At 69.3% G+C, this 21,906-nt stretch overlaps 1 protein-coding gene across 1 annotated transcript; it reads left to right on the top strand.

Annotated features, from left to right (window-relative positions):
• Positions 1–3,340: 3,340 nt before the first annotated feature.
• On the top strand, positions 3,341–13,637 carry ABHD17C (abhydrolase domain containing 17C, depalmitoylase; the record flags this gene model as incomplete). Its single annotated transcript, XM_084254099.1, has 3 exons — positions 3,341–3,936; positions 11,968–12,147; positions 13,418–13,637. The coding sequence occupies 3 exons, from the start codon at positions 3,341–3,343 to the stop codon at positions 13,635–13,637; spliced, it is 996 nt and encodes a 331-aa protein (XP_084110225.1).
• Between the last annotated feature and the right edge of the window lie 8,269 nt (positions 13,638–21,906).

Genomic DNA, 21,906 nt, shown 5'->3' with positions numbered 1-21,906 from the left:
CTGAGACCAGCTGTGGCACGAGCCGGCGTCAGCCCTGACGGAGGGCGCGGTCGCTGCGGGTGCCGGGGCCTCATCGTGCGGGGTCTGCGCCTGGCGTCACCCCGGGCGCGCGCTCTGCCAGCTGCTTTGGCACACAAACACCCCGAACTCTGAGAGCCTTAGGCTGACATCGCTCATTTCACCTTAAAATTGGTGCCAAATTCCCACTGTATTTTTTTTTTTTAAATTTATTTATTTATGCATACAAGAGCTGGGGTACAGGCCAGAGGTGTGGGGATGAGAAGATTCTCCAGAGACAGAGTGGGGAGCAGAATAGGCGGATCCACTGAAATCCACTGCCGAGGGGAGCAGCGGGGAGGCAGGAGAGGTCTGCTGTGCCCTGTGGGTAGCTCCCTGGCCAGGGATTGAACTCGTGCTGCAGTGGCTGCGGACAGCTTCATAGGTTGTGTCTTATCCTCTTACGCCACCGGGGAGGCCCCCGAACGTCCCACTTTAAAAACGACTGACTTAGCCTGCTCTAGCGCTCACCTCTTTGCTGACTTAGGAAAAGTGATTAGAAATGACCAGAGTGTGCCATCCAGTCAGGGACACGCCTGTTTTGGGGAGGGGTGTTGGGTGCCGATCAGGCACAGCGCTGACCTTGAGCAGCTGACCAAGGCCAGTTCTGACCCGGCTGGGCCTCTGGCCAGGAACCGGGAGGAGGTGACCGGAGAGGCCAGCACAGGTGCAGGGAGACGGGGCGGGGTGGGGGGCTGTCGTGTTTTCCGGCCCCTCCGGCGGGTTCCCTGTGCGCGAGGGGCTCCAGCCCCCACAGGAGCCCAGGCACCGTGTCCCTGCAGCCCTGGGGGACAGTCCCCAGCCTGACAAAGGGATGCGGGTGCCCCGATGCTTTCCCAGCGCACCAGCCCCGCGCCAGCCAGGGCCCCTCGCTCTCATCACAGCCGCGGCCTCGTCGCCCAGCTCAGACGTGTGCACGAGCAGACACCAGTCTTAGGCTTAGTCGTCGTTGAACGTTTTTCTGTGGGGGAGCAGCAGGGTGGAGGCACAGCAGCTCCCCTGTTCCTTGGCTTACTGGGAAGGCAGTCGAGAGAGCCCTCCTTGCGCCCCGAGCCGGCTGATGCAGCGCTGGGCCCGGTCGGTCGGCAAAACCCTTCCCCACACCGGGAAAGCCTCTCACTCCGCGCCAGACCAGGGTGGGGGGGCAGCCTCCGTGGAGCCGCAGGGCCGGGCTCTGTGTCTTCTCCGCCATCTTCAGGCGCGAGACTCACCCTCATGGCGCCAAGGGGCTGCCGTGGCTCGAGCCCAGCTCCCGGGCCCCTCGGGGTCACCGGGGACGGCCAAAGGCGGCTCTGCCAGGCTTCCCAGGAGCCCCTGGGCGCTCCACCCAGGACCAGGGGTGTCCCGGCGGCAACGGCCTCTGGGCCTGGCAGACTCAGGCTCTAGAATGGAATGGGGGTCGGTCCAGCTGGAGGACACGTGGAAACCCCCACCACTGGAAGGCTGGCTCGGGGAGGCTCTGCACCTTCCCCAGGTCCCCCAAATTGCTGCGTCTCTCCATGTACTCACGCGCCCCCCTCCTCTCACCCCTGACCCAATTAACCTCTGTGCCGGAGGACGCCACGCCAGCCTGCGGAGGGTGGGGGGCCGGGGGCGGAAACACCCGACCTTGTCCTGGGCCCCAGGACGGAAGTGGGGCAGCAGGTGCTTGGATTCCTGTCCCAGAGCCGGACTCTGGGCTCCCGGGTGAGCAGACCCTCCCCGCGGCCCCAGGGCCTGTGCCTTCTCGCCGGAGAGGGACACGGGGTGGCCTCGAGAGACTGCCTGCCCCTCCCACCCAGGACACGCCGCCCAGGGCAGAAGGGGAGCCTGGGGGCGGGGGGCATGAGCTCTGAGTTCTCAGCCCACTCAGCCCGACTCCTGGGGATACCCCGTGGTTGTGCTTGCCCCAGGCCCAGAGAAACACCTTTCTGTCATGGAAGTGGGGTGTCTCGCAGAAATCCCTCCAGGCCACAGTGGACATGCCAGGCGCCCCTGGCCGTGACCTTCTAGGGCTCACTTTGTCTTTCTGAGCAGCAGATGCCAGCTTTGGGCCAGCGTGCCTGCTGGCAGCCACCGTGCTGACCATGAGCACCCCCTCTTGTGGCCACACCCCCACCGACACCCCCACACACGGTCAGAGCTGGAGGCTGCGCTGGGCCATAAGGTCAGGGTCAGCTTCACGGTGGCCTGCGGCCCGCCCACTAGGAATAGCTCCTGGGCCCAGCGCCTGACCTTGGGGGGAGACACAGGCGGGCACCTTCTCTCCACCCATTTGTGGGCGGCAGGGCAGGCCAAGCAGGGCCTGCTCATTTCCCGGCAGGGTGGCCCAGCCCCCTCAGAGGGAAGCCTGGACCCCAGAGGCCCTCTGGGTGTGCGTGGAGCCAGCCCTGACTGCTGGTGTGGACGCGCCTGGGAACGGGGCAGGCACGGTCTGCGAGCGGCTGTCTCTGAAAAAGCCGCCGAGTGTCCGTGGACACCAAGGTGCCGGTGGGCTTGAGCCCGGATAAGAAATGTCTCCCCATTAAGTCACTTACCCCCCGGCCTGAGGCAGCCGGAGAGCTGGCGCCGTGGGGGACCGCGGTGCCCCGGGAAGTGTGCTGTGGGGCCGGGAAGGCCGGCCGCAAGACAGCAACCCGCACAGCCCGGCTGGCCCGCGGGGAGCGGGGTGGGCACAGGGGGTGAGGTCCCCGCCCAGGGAGGCCAGGCAGCGGGGGGCCGCAGACACAGCCCGCTGGAGCCACAGGTTTCCGCTTTATTCCGGCTCTGCCACCCCGAGAGCCTCCATCTGAGAGGAAACTTAGATCTGGGCAAGGGAAGCGGGTGGGGTGGGCACAGCCCATCTGGGAGGACACCGGCCACCGCCCAGGCCCTCTCGGGGAGCGGCGGGCAGGTGCTCCTCCATCCCGGGGTCCGGGCGCCCCAGCGGGTCCCGCAGAACTTCCCGCGCGGAAGGTGCCCGGGCCCCTCCAGGTCCCCCGGGAACCCGCGCGCCCCAGCGGCCCAGGCGCCCGGAGACCGCGGCGGGCCGGCGGCAGGTGAGCCCCGCGCGGGGGCGGGGCGGGGCGGGGCGGGGCGGGGGGCGCCCCGCCCCAGGGCCGCCCCGCGCGGGCCGGGCGGGCGGGCGCGCGCGCTCCGGAAGCGGCGGGGGCGCGCTCCAGCGCTTTGTGTGCCGCGCGGGCCGGGCCGGCGCCTCCCGGGCCCGGGGCCTGCCGAGCCGCCGCCCGCCCGCGCCCCCCCGCGCCCCGCCGCGCCCGCGCCCGCGCCCGCCCCCGGGCGGCGGCGCGGGCCCCCCGCCGCCCCGATGCCCGAGCCCGGCCCCAGGATGAGCGGCTTCTCGCTGGGCGAGCTGTGCTGGCTCTTCTGCTGCCCGCCCTGCCCGAGCCGCATCGCCGCCAAGCTGGCCTTCCTGCCGCCCGAGCCCACCTACGCCGTGCTGGCGCCCGAGCCCCCCGGCGCCCCCGGCGCGCCCGCGCCCGCGCCCGCCCCGCGCCCCGGCCCGGCCGCGAGCGCCCCGGGCGCCCCGAGCGCCGCGCCGCCCGCCGAGGAGGGCCCCGCGCCGGGCGCCTGCAGCCTGCGCCTGAGCGCGCGCGCCGACTGGCAGTACTCGCAGCGCGAGCTGGACGCCGTGGAGGTCTTCTTCTCGCGCACGGCGCGCCGCAACCGCCTCGGCTGCATGTTCGTGCGCTGCGCGCCCGCCGGCCGCTACACGCTGCTCTTCTCGCACGGCAACGCCGTGGACCTGGGCCAGATGTGCAGCTTCTACCTCGGCCTGGGCTCGCGCATCAACTGCAACGTCTTCTCCTACGACTACTCGGGCTACGGCGTGAGCTCGGGCCGGCCCTCCGAGAAGAACCTCTACGCCGACATCGACGCCGCCTGGCAGGCGCTGCGCACCCGGTGAGCCGCCCGCCCGCCCGCGCGCGCGCTCCTCCAGCCGGGCCGGCCGGCGGGGGGGCGGCTCCGGCCGCTGGAGGGGGGGCCTCGGGGGGCCGGAGGCGCCGCCGGGCCGCCGGGACCTCGGGCGGCTGCGGCCAGGTCCGCGGGCGGGGTGACCTTGGGTGAGGAGCGGTCCCTGGCCCTCCCTGAGGCCTGTGCGGAGACCCCAGGGCCTCTCGGTGCACGGTGCCGTTGGCCTCGCGGGGCAGCCCCGGGAGAGCAGGGGCCGGGCAGCGTGTTGGCCCCGAAGGCCGGCGACACCTTGGCTGAAGTCCGTGATGGGTGGGCCGGGCGCCTCAGCCAGGCCGGCGAGCTCGGACCTCAGACGCAGCGGGAGGGTCCTCCTGACCTTGAAGAGGCGCCCACGGGCGGGCTGGGAAGCCTCCGCAAGGGCGGCGTTGGGGTCGTGGCTTCAGGCCCGACCTGGCAGGAGAGGCAGGCTGGAGATGTCTTATCCCGAAGGGAGGCGGGCAGTGGTGGCACAGGCCCCCGCGGCTCCGCCCGTTCTGTGTGCGAGGCTTCCCCACCTGCCTCGCATGGTGGAGTTGAGGGGAGACGCCCGCCGGACACCGGCCAGGCGCCCGGACACCGACGCGCGGGCAGAGTTCTCTTTAGACCATGGGCCCGGCTGCACTCTGTGAGCGGCCGGCGCCTGCCGCGGTGGACGTGCCCCCGCCCGCCCCAGTCTGGGCCCGGGGCGGGCTGGCCGGTGCCCTCCTGGGGCCCGGCTGTCCTTTGAGGGGCGGCGTCCGTGACGGGTCGGGCAGACGACAGCATCTCCGGTGCAGCTACCGGGTCAGAATCCACAAGTCGCTCACCGCCACCTGCTCCGGGAAGGAGCTTCACATGCGCGTGTCACAGCCCGGGCACTGGGCTCGCTGCTGGCCCGCGTCACCCTCCCCGGGCAACTTCCCCGGGACGCCCTCGCCCTCGCCCCCTGGCCGCCCCCGGGCCCCTGTGTGCCGAATGCGGGGCTTCTGCTACCAGGAGCAGGAGGCTGACCTGGCTCTCGGAGACCCGCCTCACGTTCGGTTCCGTTAGGGACGCCGTCTTGGCCTGAGGCCAGTCTCCATGACCCCGAGGCCCACCTCGCCCGGCCCGCGCCTCTGGGCTTTGTGCAGGACGCCTTCTGGACGGGCACCGCGGCACGTGGGCTGGGCTTCGCCAAGGGCCGAAGGGCCCATGGGAGCCTCCTGGGCAGGACCTTGGGTCCGACTCGGCTCAGCTTGTGGCCGTGACCCCCGCAGCGAGAAGCCCATCGCTGGGGGGTGCCCAGCGGAGCACCCCGGGTCTGGGGGCCCAGGGCCTGCACCCTGGGTCTGCGGGGAGGCGGCTGCTTCCCCGGAGCTCTCTGGGCAAGGCACGAGGCAGCCACGTTCTGTGTCTACTTATTCATTTAATTGAACAAAAGAAACAGAAAGATCTTCGACTGCGAGTCAACATGTTTGCTTCCCCTCAGCCCGACCGGCGCCTCCGCCCGTCTGCGGTGGGGTCCTAACGACAGAGCGGCCGGGTCTGAGCTGCCTGCTTCCCGCAGTCTCTGCTCCCCGCGTCAGCCTCTGCACCCTGGGGCGCTGCCCGCCTGTACCACTGTGCGTGTCCCCACTGCTCCCCATTGCTCCCCACTGTGCGTGTCCCCACTGCTCCCCACGGTGCGTGTTCCCACTGTGCACATCCCTACTGTTCCCCACTGCTGGTGGCTGAGGAGACACCTTCCAGCCCAGTCCACGTCTCCTTGGAGCACTTCCTCTCTGCTGTCCCGGGCACCCCGCGGCCACGACATGGGGGCGCTCACCTGGTCTGTCTCTTGGGGGAGGCAGTGCCTGAGCTGTGTACCCCGGCCCCCTCGCGCCGTGTGACCCTGGCACACACCCTTTGCTGTGTGGGGCAGGTGCAGAGCCCATGTTCCCAGCGTATCAAGGGCCGGACAGGCCTCCACGTCCATCAGATCTGAGGCCTCGCTCAATGTCTGCTCTGGAATAGGGCATGGGGCACCCCAAAAGTGCTGGGGGTGGGCCCCGCTTTCCCAAGCTGGCTTCCTCTGTAGGAGTTGGATGGACTTTTACCTGCAAGCTCCATGTTCTCAGGAGCCCCCCAGCCAGAAAAGGGGTGCAGCTTCCCTCCCCACCCCAGTCTGGCCAGCTCCAGCGCACAGGGCCCAAGTGGCCGAATCCTTGAATAGGGCCCCGGGTGGGCACCCCGAAGGTGACCCTAGGGCAGGAGCCACCAGGGTCCACACAGCTGGACAGGCAAAGTGGCGGGCAGGTGGGCGGCCTGGAGAGCAGGCGGGGTCTGGGCCCACACGCAGCACGGTTTGGGGGCCCACGTGGGGGACAGCCCTCCCTGGAGCCTGGCCGCAGGTGGCTGCTCTTCTGGACCCTCAGGCGAGGGGCAGGGGACGCGCTGGGCTGCCTCTAAAGGGCCAAATCCCTCCCGGAGACTCCGCCCTCAGGCCGGCCACCCAGTCCCACCCAGAGCCCACCCTGCCCCTGGCCTTGGGGCCCCAGGAGTGGACAGGGGCCTGAGAGAGCCTGAGGGCCCCTGGGCAGCCAGCTGGACTCACCTGGAAGTGCCTGGGGAGGGACGCTGCCATGACAGCGCAGCCCCATGGGAAGTGGCCTCATGCAAGAGGCCGTGACCCACTGCCCGGGGCAGCCTCCCCAGCCAGCCCCTGCCCCGCTTCAGAGGGAGTGGGCCGCTGTGGACAGGTGTGACTCAGCCAGGTAACCCAGTGGTGGGGGGGCTGCTGGTGTCTGGCCCGGGGTTGTCCATGACCCGCCTAGTCCTCTGCGGCAGCATGGGAGGGGCCGTGGGCCCTTCCAGAAGCCTCGCCCCTGAGTGAGCCAGGAGGGTGAGGAGGCACATACGGGGCTGCGGCCTGGGTGGGGGAGGCAGATGCCTGGTGTGTTGCCCCAGGCGGGTTCCCTCCGCCGCCGGCCAGGCTGCTGCTTCCACATGAAACCCTGCAGTGGGTTGAGACGTCGAGACTGGGCACAGTCTGGTCGGTTCTCAGGTGCTCACCTGTGTTCCCAGGCTTACCTGGCCAGCCCCACAGGGGCGGCTCACCATCCAGAACCCCAGAGCCCCAGAGCCGGGGCGTGCCCACGTGTGGAGTCCGATAAGGTGTCTCTCGGCCAGTTTATAAGATGACTGTTTGGGGTGGCCCTGGAGGGGGGTTGGGGTATGTGGAAAGAGGAACTTTTAGTCCATCCCCCGGCCCCTGAGGTGAGCCCCACGGCCAGTGGCCAGCCCCTCGTGCCAAGTGACGCAGCCCTGGGGCCCAAGAGGAGGGCCTTGGGAGGCAGCCGCGCCCGTCACCGCCAGTGGTCACCGCAGGGGCGTGGGGCTCTGCTGCCCAGAGGCGGAGTCGGCATGAGGTGGGCTCCTGGGGGGCTGGCACCCCATATGCCTGGGAGGGGCACCGTCAGGGTAGGGAGGGCTTGGGCAAGGCTGCGGCGAGGCCCAGACGTCTCAGTGCATCTGACAGGGTTTCTTCAACAGAGTTACATGAACTTGGGGCCTGGAACTTGGGAAACGTGTCGCCCCCGGCCCGTCGCCGGGACCAGCTGGTTCCCAGGTGGGCCAGCAGCGCGCCGCACCCGTGGCCGTGCAGGTGCCTTCTCTCTCTTCTTTTCCTGATAATCTGCCCTTTAAACTGTAAAAAAAAAAATAATAAAAACAAAAGGTGGGCCCAGGCGGGCCTGGGTACCGCGAGCGCCCATCCATGGCAGCCCCTTTGGTCCAGCGCCCACGGCCTGGCGGCGTCTCGGGGGGCAGCGGGCTCCGGACCACGCGTGCAGCTGTGTGGTGAGCGTGTGTCCGGCTCTTGGAAGCAAGCTGTGTTCTGGAAAAATCCAGGGTTCTTTGTTGTCTCATCTGGGCAGAAGAGGCAGACCCCCGCTGCCCAGCAGGGGCACCCTGGCGGTGCTTCATAGAGGGGTGACCTCCCGCATGGAGCCCCCTTCTCCGATGGGGGGTGCCGGGTCCTCAGGACGAGCGTCCCACCTCCCGGCCGCGGGCTCTGCGTGCCGGCTGCTTGGCGACGCCCCTGCTGATGACCTTGAGTGTGAAGGGCCCAGGCGCCACCTGAAACCGGAGGCTTCTGTTTCCAGGACGTGTGGCGGGGCAGAGGCCGCTCTGGCGGGAGCTGTGGGTTACCTGCCGCATGGGCCGGCCCCCGACCCGGCCCCCGGTGGGAACGGTGGGGCATGGAGCACCCTCCCTGCGCCGGCTGCCGGGACAGTTAGAAATGGTTAAAATGAAGGGGGGAGACAAACCCGCCCCGGGGATCTGCCTGTGGGTTGAGTCCACAGAGGCTGGTGGTCACGCACGTCCCCAGGGCTGGCCGTGCTGGCCGTGGCGGCCTTGGGACGTGTGAGCCGCCGCCGGTGTGGACGCAGATTTGGGGCGCCGGGGGGGGGGGGCTTGTCTGTGGGTGGCCGCAGGCGCCTGCTTGCCCCAGGCTCACACATGCCCGGGTGCTCCGGGCCCCGTCCCGGTGGGTTCTGGCCACTCCCGTCACCCAGAGGCTTCGTGCGGTCCGCGCCGTTTATCTCAGCAGGCGGGCGGAGGGGCCGCGCGCCCGTCACTGTGAGCGCACGGAGGCTGTGGCCGGCCTGGCCTGCTCGCAGTGACGCTTGATGACTCGCTGCCACTCGTTCTGAAGCCGGGCGCAGCGTGCACCGCGGGCAAGGCTGGCATTTTCCCACCGCTAAGGGGTGCGCGTGTCGGAAAGACGTGGCCGTTTCCCGCCTTTGCCACCTGCAGGCAGCCTTGCCCGGGGGCCGGCGGACCTGAGAGGGAGCCAGAGCTGCTGTCCCACTGGCTGCCCAGAGTCGCCCCTGCCTGGCCCCGGGGCCTGTGGCGGGGGGCTGCCTTTCTATCCTTGGCACCCGGGTCGGGAATGCACACATGAGGTGTGAGCTGGAGGAACCTTTGTGCTCGCCAGCCCGTTGGATGAATGTCAGCACCAGAGGGGGTGGTTGGTGCTAAAGTGGCCCAATCAGTCGCTTAGAATTGAAAATGGTCCAGTCAGGAGGCATCAAGTTGGGGGGCTAGAGAGCGGCGGTGGCGCCTGCTTGGGACACCCAGACGGGCTGCCTGGCACCCTGTGCCGCCTCGAGGGGGACAGAAGCAGGTTCCTGCAACTGAGGGAGAGAGCAGGCGCCACCCCTGCCTCAGATCCTGCTGCCGCTGCCGCCAGGGGACCCCCCAGGCCCAGGTCTGTTACTTAGCTCTGCCTTGCTGGTGGCCCAGGCCCCCTGGGGACCAGACCTGCGCTGCCCACCCCACCTGCCCCTGCGGTGAATCCCACTGGCCGGCCGCTCTGGCCCTCGGGGCCTCAGACACGCCGGTGTCCCCTGTTTGTTGAATAAGCCCCGGGTGGTGGTTCTCTGAGCCCAAGTGAGACCAGGCAGTGGCCTGTCCTCTGCTGGGCGCCGTCCCCCACCTGCTGTGGCCCCCCAGCCCTGTCTCCAGGCAGCTGTATGACAGGTTCTGCAGGGAGGGAAAGACGAGGGACAGAGGAAGTTTACACGGGGGCTTTAGTGCGTTCCCGGGCGAACCTCGCAGGCCCAAGGTGGGGGTCGGGGAAGCGGCGCCTATTGTCAGGGGACGGCAGGTTTTTATAGGCTGGGCAGAGGGAAACCGGGCTTGCAGGTAACGAGGAACAGTTGCTTTCTGATGGTGTCAGCAGGTCCTCGTTCTCGCCCTTGGGTGGGCTCCCTACCCGATGCCTTTTCGCCCTAGTAACTCTGGTTCCCGCCAGACCTTTCACTGCAGCGCGTGCACTTTCCCCATGGAAACTTCCAGCACACCCTGGAAGCGGAGCCTGGGCATGTGGGGCTGCAGGGTGGTCACAGAGGGGGGCTGAGTGCTTAGGCGCCTGCCCCCGAGGGGTCCTCAGCCTGTGCCCTCCAGTCAGCCTGATTGCGGCCCCTCGTGCTGGCCCTGCAGCCCGGTGCTGCCCGGCCCTGGTGACTTGCACCCGAGCCCCTGCCCGCCCCCATCCCCCGTGGTCTGCCCAGGGCTGGCCGGGGCTTCACCTGTGTGCCCAGCCCTTCCTCCCCGACTGGGACCCAGAGCACAGCTTGGCACGCAGTGGCTAAGGGCTGAACCTGCTCAGGGGCGGACAGCCCCTTGGACACCTCGTGCCCTGGGGCCGGCTCCCCGGGACCTGGGTGAGCAAGTTGGGAGCCCCCCTGGAGTGTAGGCCTGGTGGGGGCTGGGTGGCTGGAGGAGCCCCTGAGGGGCCAGGGGAGGCCCTGCTTCAGGGGGCGCAAACGTGACGCTGGATGCTTGGGTGTGGGCACTCAGCACTGGCCTGTAGGCTGCCTGCCCTCTGGGGCTGCGGCTCCCTCCGGGGAGCCATGCAGGGCACCCGGTGACGAGCCCTCCCGGACACCGCTGTGCAGGGGTCTCCGGCCTGCTCAGTAGCACAGGTGTGGGGCAGGCGTTCTTGCAGAACAAACGGCCCCGTCCGCTGAGAGGCCAGGGCCGGGGCGGGGTGTCCAGGGCTCCCTGGCCCTTGGAGGAGCTGACCCACAGCACGGACGCGGGCCTCAGAGGCTCTGGGAAGAGAAAGGTGTGGTTTGACCTGGGGTCCCGCAGGACCCTCTGGTGCCGTGTATGGGGCTCTGGCACCAGGGAGGGAAGGGGCGCACCCCCTGCAGCTGGGGGGTGGGGTGGCTTGGGCCAGAGGGTGGCCGCAGGGGTGTGAAGAGGTGTCAGATTTGGGGTGAATTCTAATGCTGCGCCAGGGGTGTTGGCTGGCATGGTGGGGGCAGGAGGCTGCGATTGGGAGATGGTGGCCGTGGCTGGGGGCGGACCGGGCCAGGGCAGCATCCAGCTTTGGGTTCCTTGAGTTCTGCTGGGGCGGGGCCGGGGCCGGGAGTTGAGGCAGGAGCAGGGCAGGCCGGCGGTGCACGTGGGAACTGTCCCCTCGGGGCGGGCAGCAGCCCAGCCGCAGCCAGAGTCCCTGCCCGCTGGGGGCAGCCCGGCGCTGCCCGGTCGGTCAGGGCCGCCCAGCCGCAGCCTGCCTGTTTCTCCAGCTCTTACGTCCCCGGGGGCCCGGGATGGAGGGTCAGAAAGGCCACGTCCCGAGAGCCTCCCTGGTGCATGTGCTCCGCCCGGCTCCTGGGGCGCTTTCTGCGCCTGGGATGGGGGAGGTCATGTTCAGGGTCCCTGGGAGAGTGGCCGTAGCTCCCTGCTTCCCTGCAGCCCAGCTGCCCTGCTCCCCCTCCACCCTGCGCCCTGGGCCCGGCCGCCTGCTGCCTGTAGTTCCCCGGCCCCTTCACCAGTGCTCCCAGCTCTCTCGCGCTTCTGGGGCCCCGGCGCTGGGCTCTGGGGTCTCCCCTCCACATCCTCCCTGAGGGGGTTGGGCTGGCCTTAGAGGCTGCGGCGTGGCCCAGCTGGACCCCTCCAGAAGGCACGCTGCTTTCCTCTAAAGCTTTCGGCATCTTCATGCTTGAAAACCTTGCTCGGAGATCTTAGGAGAGTACCCCAGGGCGGGCCTCCCAGCAGCGCCCCTCGCTCAGGGCAGGAGCCAGACGGAGGTGGGAGGTGGGGAGCAGGGTGGCTCGAGAGCCCCTGGAAGGCGAAGCGTGACACTGGCCCCCATCCCTGCCTGGTCCCCTTCTGGCGGGGCCTGGCCTGGGCGTTGTGTCCACTGTTGTCGGGATGAGCGGCAGCTGCGCCCCCTCCCTCCTCCCTCCTCCCTGTATCCCATGCTGTGGGTTTGTTACTTTCAAAAGGGATGAAGAGGCACGTGGAAGGTTCTGGAAGCAAAGTAGAGGCAGGGACAAGGAAAAAGACCCAAGCCTGACCGTGGAATTTCTGGGGGTTCTTCCTGCGGTGCGGAGGGCGGCCTCCCGGGCTCAGGGCAGAGAGGGGGTGCAGACGTGGGGGGGCGCTGAGCAGGCGGGTGGGCAGGCTCCTCCCGGAGGTGGGGCCTGGCGGGCGGGGTGTGCAGCCCCTGACCCTGCGCTGTCGCAGGTACGGCGTGAGCCCCGAGAACATCATCCTGTACGGCCAGAGCATCGGGACTGTGCCCACCGTGGACCTGGCCTCGCGCTACGAGTGCGCCGCCGTCATCCTGCACTCGCCGCTCACGTCGGGCCTGCGCGTGGCGTTCCCGGACACGCGGAAGACCTACTGCTTCGACGCCTTCCCCAGGTGAGCCCGCCCGCCTGCGTGTGCTCCGCGGGGACCCGGCTTGGCCCTGTGCGCGGCTTCAGCCCGGGAGCAGGCGGCACGCGAGGCCCTGGCTGGCACTGGGGTCGGGCCACTGGGCGGGGTGTGGGTGGAAGGAGGGGCCTCGGGCCATTCCCCGGCTCACCCCAGCCCTGGCGTCTGCGCCCCTCCAGGGCAGGGTAGGCGAGGGACGTGCCCCGCGCCCATCTTTGCAGCAGCACCCACCTGAGCCCCCCGTCCTCGCCCGCCTCAGAGGCGTGTCAGCCGCGGGCAGGGCAGCAGGGGTGTGCAGAGACCGGGGTCAGCGGCCTGCTTGAGGGCATCCCGCCTGTTTTTCTGTCTTCAAGCCCAGGTTGAGGATGCACTTCTAGCAGAATGACTGGAGTCGGCCTCGGCTCCCGCACGCTGCTGGGGCTGCAAAATCCTTCCACAGCTGCTTGGCCCGAGATCGGGGGCCCGCGGTGTCCTCTGCCAGGCTGGCTCCAGGCCGTCGGGCGTGAGATCCGGCCGGGGTGCCGGGTGGGTGGGTGGGGCCCGTACTGGACTGGGCGTGGGAGGTGGGTGCCTGCCAGAAATGGAGCCGGGGTTGCCGTGGCAACAGGACGCCATGGGGGGCGGTGCCTGGACAGCCTTAGGCTCGTCTGCTGGGGTACGGTCGCCTCTGTGGCCGCCTGCCGGCCTCCTCCAGGGAGGCTCAGCCTCAGGCCTGTGGAGGGGCCTGGGGTCCCCACCCCTGCAGACAGGCTCCCCTTGGTGAGCAGTGGCCACCGGTGTCCACCTGGGCATGATGGGCTCTGGCGGCCTGCAGGCCTCTCCAGGGCTCCAGCCAGCGCTGGAAGCAGCTGTCCCGGGTGGGGCGCTCAGCCTGCAGGAAGAGGAGCGGAGAGGCCGCTGTCCAGCCGGCTCTCAAGAGGCCTCCGCAGGGTGGGCCTGCTCTCCGCATGGCTCCGGGGCCTGCACTGGCCGGGCCGCACTGTCACAGCCCCTGCGTGACACCTACTGGGCCCCTGGGCCAGAGGAAGCGCCCGGCGGGAACGGGGCGCTGAGAAAGTGGGATCGTGGACCCCCGGTTCTGACGGGAGTCCCTGGTGCCCGTGTGGGGCTCGCTTCTGGGGCGGGTGCTCGGCTGCCTGTGCTGCTCCCGCAGGGCCGGACGACCCCAGGGGACTGTCTCCGGGAAACGAGGGGAGCCCTGTGGGCTGCGGGGGTGGGCCCGCGCCACCCCGAACCAGGCCTCTCCCCTGTCTTCCAGCATTGACAAGATCTCCAAAGTCACCTCCCCGGTGCTCGTCATCCACGGCACGGAGGACGAGGTCATCGACTTCTCGCACGGCCTGGCCATGTACGAGCGCTGCCCGCGCGCCGTGGAGCCGCTCTGGGTGGAGGGCGCCGGGCACAACGACGTCGAGCTGTACGCGCAGTACCTGGAGAGGCTGAAGCAGTTCATCGCCCACGAGCTGCCCAGCGCCTGAGCACGTGCCCGGCGCCAGCCCCGCCCGCGGCCTCCGTGCCTGCGCTGGGCAAGCCCACAAGCCGGGGCGCCCCTGCCACTTGGGGTGCCCCTTGGCCCTCCTCCTCCTCCGGGGCGCAGTGCTTCGGCCCTGAGGTCGCCGCCCGCCCGCCGAGCGCACTGGACGGCTCTCTCCTCCGCGCGCCACGCCCGTCTCCCGCCACCCCAGGTCACCAACAGCCGCCTCCGCTGGCAACTTCTACTGGAACATTCTGAACAGGAAACCGGGTTTTTTTAAGTGTAAATTTATTACGAGCCAACAGAGTTTTGATACTTGGACTGTGGGGCTGGCCGAGGGCCGGGCACAGCCCCATCTGCCCGTGTGCAGGGCGCCTGGCGCAGGCCCCAGCGGGCGCTTCCTTTTGCCGGGGTCCAGCAGCGAACCCCAACTCCTGGTTTGTAACGAAAACCGAATACATTTTGTTAATATGTTTCTATTCCTATGTTTTGCTATTAAAAAATTTTATAACATTTCCAAGACAAAGAAAAGGCCAGTGTATGCTTCGGAGGTCTGTGACGGCCGCTCCCTGCCGGCTCCGCGCGGCGCCCTGGGCCTGCCAGGCCTGCGGCGGGCCGGGCAGATGGTGGCCCTGCCCTGCGCGGGCGGGCGGGCCGCGGCCCTGGTTCACTCACCGGTTTCTCTCACGTTTCCAGCCTCAGCTGTTGTGTGGGCGCCTGCGGCCGGCGGGAATAAAGATGCATGGACCGAGGTGTGCTGCGTCCTTCCTCCTCCTCGCCGCCAAGGAGACGGCCCGGCGCAGGCGGCGCTCTGGCTGGTTTAAGGAGCAGCCGGGCCCGTGGCCTCCCTTGCCCGAGGTCCAGGCTGCAGCGGGGAGAGCGGCCTGGCAGCATCCAGCCGGGGGGGGGCCGCGGCCAACTGCCCAGTGCGGCCAGGGGGTGGCGAGCAGAGCTGAGCCTGTCTCCGGGAACCCCCAAAGGGCTTGTTCCTCCCTTTACAGCCCCTGAAGGGAGCGAGGCCCGGGGGTGCTGGCCCCCTGGTTCCCCAGGTCCCCTGTGGGGGCGGTGCGGGCAGAAGCCTGGGCTATGGGGTCGGGCGCTCCAGGGGCTGCCCCAGCCGGGAGGACGCACCTCCAGCCACCGTCCCCCCTGTTCCCTCCCAGACCCGTTTGTGACCTGCCAGTTGCTGTGAGCGATGCCCCCTCTGCCCCGTGCTGGGGCGGCTGCGGCCGTGTAAGACATGGTCCTCGGGTTGGGGTACCAGGAGCCCTTCAGCCGCCAGTTCTGAGCGCGTGTGGGGCACAGCTCACTGAGCAGCTCCCAGTTTCCAGCCTCTGCTCTTTTCTGACCCCTTGGCGGAAGCTGAGGTGGGGACAGCCTTCCTGTGGGGGGCATGTGGGGACACCCCAAGCAGCCACACACCCGAGGCAAGGCCCACTGTAGGGTCTTCTGTTTCTAAGGTGGGCTTGGGGTGGGGCGACCCTCCTGTGGAGAAACGAGCCCAATAAATGAAACTCATAGGGCTGAGCCCAGGCTGGGGCCCGGAGGGCCGGGAGGGGAGAGGCCGTGCGGAGAGCAGGCCCACCCTGCGGAGGCCTCTTGAGAGCCGGCTGGACAGCGGCCTCTCTGCTCCTCTTCCTGCAGGCTGAGCGCCCCACCCGGGACAGCTGCTTCCAGCGCTGGCCGGAGTCCTGGCGAGGCCTGCAGGCTGGCCAGCACGTGCTCAGGCTGGTCGAGGGGTTCAGGGCAGCAAGCAGGCCCTGGTGCTGCAAGGTGGCCACTGACCGGAGACTCCTTGTTTAGGGGTGCGCCGCACTTTCTGTCCACAGGCTGCAGGCTGCCCAAGGGGGGCCGTGCTCTCCTCAGCACCCGAGAAGGTGGGTCAGTGCAGTGGTGGCCGGGCACGTGAGCATGCAGGGAGAAGGCGCCCCCACACCCCCTGCCCAGCTGGGCCCTGGGGAGTAAATTCATGGGGTGCGGAAATGAAAGAAACCCAAAGCTCCAAGGGAAGGTCTCCTGCTCCGGGTCCCATTCCCCCCGCCCCAGCCAGTCACCCTCAGCCTGGCCGGGCCGAGGTGCGCCCCCAGGCCCAGCCCCCTCTCTGCCCATCTGGGTGCCGCCTTTCCTCCTGGCACTGGGGCGGCCTTGCTCTTCTGAAAACAGCTGCCGAGTACCCCAGGAGGCGGCAACCCGCCCGCCCCACGCTTAGGCTGTCCCCAACTCCTCAGCGCTGGGAAGGCGGGATCGGTCCGGGTCTCCCCACGCGCTGGTTCCTGGAAGCGCCGCTGCTGAGTCAGACTCGCCGGCAAGTCCCTGGTCCTGGCTCGGGGCCTGGCAGTCTCACCAGCCAAGTATGCGGCCCAGACGCCCCCGCCCCCGGGGCCCGTGCCCCTCACCCTCCCAGAGGCCTGGGCACTACGCCCGCTCCCCCCCACGGCCCCAGAGCCTTCCCCTCGCCCCCCATGGGGGGCCGCCCCCACACTCTTGGGCCTTTGCCCATCTGCTAGGGGCTGCGCACAAGATGAGTTGGCATTTCTTGGTTCATATGCAAAGTTGAGCCTCTTTCCAAATGTTTATGAGCCACTGGGCTCTGCTTCCAGGGGCTGCTGCGCAGCATCCGCTTTCATGGCTAGGCGGCCGCGCCCTCCTCCTGGCATCCCGCCCTCAGGCCCAGCGGCTGGAGAAGCGGGCCCTGGGGTCCAGTCTGGGTCCGGAGAGAGCAGGGACGAGCGTGGGCAGGCTATGGGCGCTGCCTGCCGTGGAGGACCTGGGCTCCACGCTGGCCTCAACTGGCGAGGCCCTTGCCTGAAGGCGATTCCTTCGTCTTCTCCTTGACCTTCCGGCCCCTGTACCTACAGACACCCGTTTGCATCGAAGCGATTCCTTGCACCGTCCACTTTCTGAATTTTCAAACACGCGCGAGGGAACACATGAGGCTTTCAGGTTGGGGCGGCGCCCCCAGCACAAAGCGCGGGCGCGGGAGTCCTGCCCCTGGGCAGGGTTGGAGAGGGGAGATGTGGACGCCCTTCGGGAGTGCCTGAGAGGTTGGCTTGTGTTCTGACTCCCTGTTCTGAGTCCGGAGGGCCTGTCCGCTCACCAGAAAATGAAAGGCCTCGAGTCCACCCAGCTGCAGCCAGAGGGTGCCCCTGGCGCCCCCTGCTGGCCGGAGTCCACATGTCCGCGATCCTTGGCCTCTCCTTGGCCTCTCCTTCGATCCTGAGGCCTGTTTTTTGGCAGGGTTTGCGGGAAGCCTGGAAGCCTACGGCCTGCGTGTTCCTCTTCCAGGCCCACCCTGCACCCCGTCTCTCCCTGCTCCCCCCCTCTTCTTTGGGTTTCCTGGGAAAGCCAGGCCTGGTGGCCTGGACCCGCCTGTGGAACTTCACCAGGCCAGCTGCCACGGCAGGTCAGCAGGTGACCCTCACCCTCGGGGCAGCCCTGACCAGGAGTGAGCAAGCCGGACCCTTGCGCTGGGGCGCCATGCCCCACCCAGGAAGGAGGGCTGGAGGCAAATGCCCAGAGCCAGGGCAAGCTTTCTGGGGGTGTCCTGCCATCTCCCGTCACCCAGAAACCAGAAGGCCAAGGCTGGCCAGCTCTTGCAGCTGCACTCACAACAGCAAGACCGTGGGTTGAGGAGCACAAGGTGAGGCCGTAAGTCCACCAGTGCCCCACAGTGCCAGCGATTGTCTGCAAGGACCCTCCGGGCCCTGCCCATCAGGGAGCGCTGGGGCTCAGGAGCCCCCTGAATCTGGCCAAGCCTGGCTTCAGACACCGAGCCTCTGTGAACCCCTCGCTGCTCATCTCAGCTCGGGTCAGATGCTGTGACAAGGAACACTGTGACGCTTGACAATGAAGCGGGTGGGCAGGGCGACAGGGCAGGAGGCTGGATGGGAGGATGGAGCGGCCACCCAACTGCCCGGCTCTGAGACAGGAGCCACCAAAAAGCCCCAAAGGCCAAAAGGCCAAGAATGGAAACCAAGGGCTGTGGCAGCAGAGCACCCACAGTAGGAGCCCTGGTTGGAGCCCAAAAAAGACCGTGCCTGATGGACAGGACCCCGTCCGTGGGTCTGCCCCGTGCACAGCTGCGAGAGACCCCGGGCTCCAGGAACCACACGGGCTCATCTTACAAACAGGGCACAACGAGCTCGCCCAGACGGTGTCAGCGCTGACCACCGCCGGCCACCAGGCGTCTGGACAGCACTGGCCGGTGTGATGGTCACTGCTGGGCCCCCAGAGGCGGTGTCAAGAGACACCCCGTGTCCCAGCTCTGCGTGCGCCGTTGGGCGACGCCAGCAACAAACAGCTCTTTGGGGCGCCAGGCCGGGCTCGGGGCTCCCTCCGGGGGTGGAGAGACAGGACGAGATCCTGTCCCTGCAGAGGCCTCCGGCGCCTTTCCCTCGGAGGGCGGCTGCTGCTGCTCCCTGTCTGCTTTCTTCGGAGGCCAGGAGCGGAGGCTTCCCCGTCTTCCTTCGGAGGCTGGCATCACCCTTCTTTGGGCACTGGCCATGCCTTTCTGCTCGGGCGGGACCCTGGCTTATAGTCTCTTCCAGGGAGCCCCACCCACACGTCTGATTGGACCATTTCTCAATCCTGTGGCTGATAGGACTATTTAGCACCAATCAGCTCATAGCTTGCACCTGATTGGTCCATTCCACGATCCAGGAAGTTCACAGTTACATAAAGGGCTCCGGGGCGCACCTGCCACTACAGAGGCGGTGGAGCCCGGAGGGAAGGCACGTCCCTGCTCCTGCCGGCTCCGCCTCGAGGCCGCTGGGTTCTGGTGACAGTCGCACATGACAGGGTGAGCCCCAACACATCTCCCTGTGCCCCGAACCCCCCGGCACAGGCCCCTTGCTGAGCTCACACCCCATGGGCCCCAGCTCTCCTCCCCATTGACCCGCCAGGACCCCATGGCTGGGAGCTCAGGGCGCCCGTCCTCCGCTTGGGCCACGTGCTTGGCGCCCCCCAAGCATCTGTGGGTCTGGCCCAAGGACGGGAAGGCACAGAATCGCCGCCTGAGGAGTGGGACCCTCATCTTGCTGGAAAGGAGAGGCTGGGACGGAGGCCTGCCCCGGGGCCTGCTCCTTCCTCCCAAGACGCCCCAGAGGGGCCCAGATGAGCCCCCAGGAGCCCTGGAGCGGGGTGGGGGCCCCCTGCTCGGGTGGGCAACCCCAGCCGTCTGTGCCAGCCAGGGGGCAGCGCAGACCCGTATGCTTCCGTCCGAAAGTTGCTTGGCCTGGATGCCCGGCCCTGGGGTCGCAGCGCCGGGAGCCAGGTGGGCAGCGGGCAGGGTCGGGCCCCAGGGGTGGGGGACATTCCAGGAGTGCTCTGGCTGGGAGATGGGGGGTCGCCCCCCCGCGGGTGAGGACGCCCCGGGAGACCCCCGTCCGCGGGCTCCAGTGCAGGTCTGCCTCGGGCTTCAGGGCAAAGCCGCATTCCCCCCGAAGGGCTTCCCTGGCCACAGCCGGCTCCTCTGGAGAACTCCCGCAAGAGCGAGGCTTCAGAGCCCCGACCCCGCCTCGCGGCCCCCGGGGCGCCGCAGGGCCGCCCCTCTGGGATGGCCCCTCCTCCCGGCCGGGCCCGCCCCGCGACCCCAGGCCCCCGAGGAGCGCCCGCGGGGCGCCAGGGCCGCGTCCCCCGCAGGTTGCGCCCGGCGCCGTCTTCTGCGCCTCCGCGCGCGGCCGCCAGAGCCCGCCAGGGTCCCGCCGCCGGCCCGGGGAGGGGAGGGGGTGCCGCGGCGGGGCGGGCCGGGCCGGGCCGGGGCGGAGCCAGCGCCGCAGCGCCCGCCCAGCCGCGCCGCTATAAAGGCCGCCGCGCGGGAGGCGCCGGGGAGCGCGCGAGGGAGCGCAGGGCCGGGAGCGCAGGGCCGGGAGCCGAGCCGAGCGGAGCGCAGCGCGCGGGCGGAGCGCAGGGCCGGCGGCCGAACCCGGCGTTCCAGCCCGGCGCCCCGCCAGCCCCGCCCGCCCCCGCGGCCCGGCCGCGCCCCCGGCCGCGAGGGGCTGCGCGGCTCACCTGCCGCCGGAGGTAAGAGGCCGGGCCGGGCTGCGCGGCTGCTCCCGCCTCGGGCGGGGGGCCGGGGTCCGACGCGTCCGCCCGCGCCGCGAGCGCCGCGCCGGCTCTGTCTGTCTGTCCGTCTGTCTGTCCACTCTCGCGCGCTCCGCCCTCCCCCCGTTGTCTGTGGGCGCTGTGCGCGGGCGAACGCCCCCGTCCGGGTCCTCTCAGGGATTTTTCTGAGCGCCTTTGCGAGGAGCAGGTGCCCGAGGGCTGGTGCCCCCGGAGGGTGTGGGCAGGGGAGGGAGCGCCCTGCGTCCTGCACCCCCGCCCCGAGCAGCGCACGCTTGTGCCCGCGCCCGCCGCGCTGCCGGGGGCTGCTGGGGCAGGCGCAGCCTACCCGGGCGCGCGGGGCGCCAGTGGGCTGTGCCTGGCAACAGGTCTGCACCCGCCGCCGCTCAGCGCGCCTCCCTCCCGCTGCCTCCCGCTCCCGTCCCGTCGGACACTCGGTCCTCGCGCAGCGGGCTGGCCTGGCACCGGTTGGAGGCCACAGCTTGTTAGATGACCCGAGGGGCCCCGCGGGCATTTAGGCAGATTCCAAATAGGATGCCTGTCAAGGGACGTCGGCTCCAAGAGGGTCCGTTAGGCTGCAAGGAAAGGCAGGGCCGGGCACCCCGCGGCCCGGGGCCAGGCCAAGCCTCCGACTTGCTGGAGAAGGAGCGCGGGGCCGGAGCTGCTCAGCGGAAGAGACGCCCGGCGCTCGGGGACCCCCGCCCGGGGCGAGCATCGTGTGGGGTCCCGCGCCCCCGTGGCGGGCTTGAGGTCCTGAGTCCTGCTCCGCGCGGCCAGCGCGGCCCCCAGGTGAGAACTCCCCCTCCAGTCGCCCTTCTGATGTGTGAGCCCGCGCTGGCTGCAGCCCACGCCGGCCGGAGCCGGTGCGCCTGCAGCGCGGCTCTCCGCTCCCGCGGTCTGGAGAGCCATCGGGGCGCGCCCGCGTGCGGGGGGCCGGGCTCTGCGTGCCCGGCGCGGCGCCACCATGGACAGCTCCCAGGCGCTTCCTCCGCCGGAGCCCGCGCGTCCGCGAGCCGCGCTGTCCCGGGGCGCTCGGCAGAGGCTCCGCGCTCCCGCGCGCCCGCGCGCCCTGCCCCGGCGCCTGAGCCCTTCGCGGGAGGAGGGAGCTGCGGTCTGTGAGCGAGTCCAGGGTCCGCCGAGGCCGCTGTGTCAGCAGGCGTCGCCTGTGGTGTGGGGGCTGCTCGGCAGCGCCAGGCCTGGGGGGGCGGTGGAAGGGCAGCGCCCCTGGAATCTCGCCAGGAAAGACAGATAACCCCAGACCTAGCCAGGGGCCCCGCTCAAACAGCTTTCTGTGCCGGGCATGGCCGTGTAAAAAGTCATTTCATGCATGTGATGCTGGAGGGGACACGGGCCCCACAGTCCCGGTCACAGCCCGGGGAGGAAGAGCGGTTTCTAGAGAACATGTTTGGAACCGCTCGCCAAGGCGGCCATGCGGTTTCCGGCCCCAGCGGTTCTCTCCAGGGTGCATGAGCCCCCACAGGCAAGGCTGCTCTAATGAGTTTTCAAGCTGGCCGCCTGGGAAGGGGGCAGAGGCCCTGCGGGGTTCGCCCGTCCCAGGAGCCACGTCTCCCATCCCCGCACAAGCGTGCCTCGCCTTTGTTTTCCACGGGTAGGAAGTCCAGGTCTGCGCTGGCTGTCACTGGCGTAGGTGCAAGGACGGTAAAACCAGCGTCTGTTTTTATTTTCTGTGCAGTCGCCGCGCATGGGCTGTCTCCTGTGACGGGGCGGCCGCGGGGCAGCTGCTCCTGAGAGTTTCGCGGCTGGACGCGAGGCTGGCGCCGCAGAGGCGGCTCTGGAGACAGCAGCGGGCGCCCTGGCACGTGCCGGGCTCTCCGAAGGCTTGCGGCTCCACGGCGCCCGTGCTGCCCACCTTCCCCGGGCCGTGGATGGACCGACGGATGTGCTGAAGTGTGTCTCATTCAAAAAGAAACGAGTTTTTCTGTCAAACAAATCAGCCGCCTGCCCTCCCGCCTGCACCACTGGAAGAAAGATCGCAGCCGTCCCCAAACCGTCACAGCCGCCGCCAGGACCAGCCGTCCAGCCCGACCTTCTCCCCAAGGAGGCGGCTTCCCAGGGCTCCTGGCCTTGCCGGTGAGGCTCTCCAGAGTGTGTGGGCAGCGGCCTCTCGGCCCTGTTGCTGCTGTGGGAGGGGACGGGGGGCGCCTGGGGGGCGCAGGGGCTGGGACTCTGCGGGGCGGGCACCTGCAGCAGCG

Source organism: Talpa europaea (assembly GCF_964194135.1).
Source record: "Talpa europaea genome assembly, chromosome: 14".
Taxonomy (NCBI): Eukaryota; Metazoa; Chordata; class Mammalia; order Eulipotyphla; family Talpidae; genus Talpa; species Talpa europaea.
Note: the sequence above shows the minus strand (reverse complement) of the source record. Positions and strands in the feature narration are given on the sequence as shown.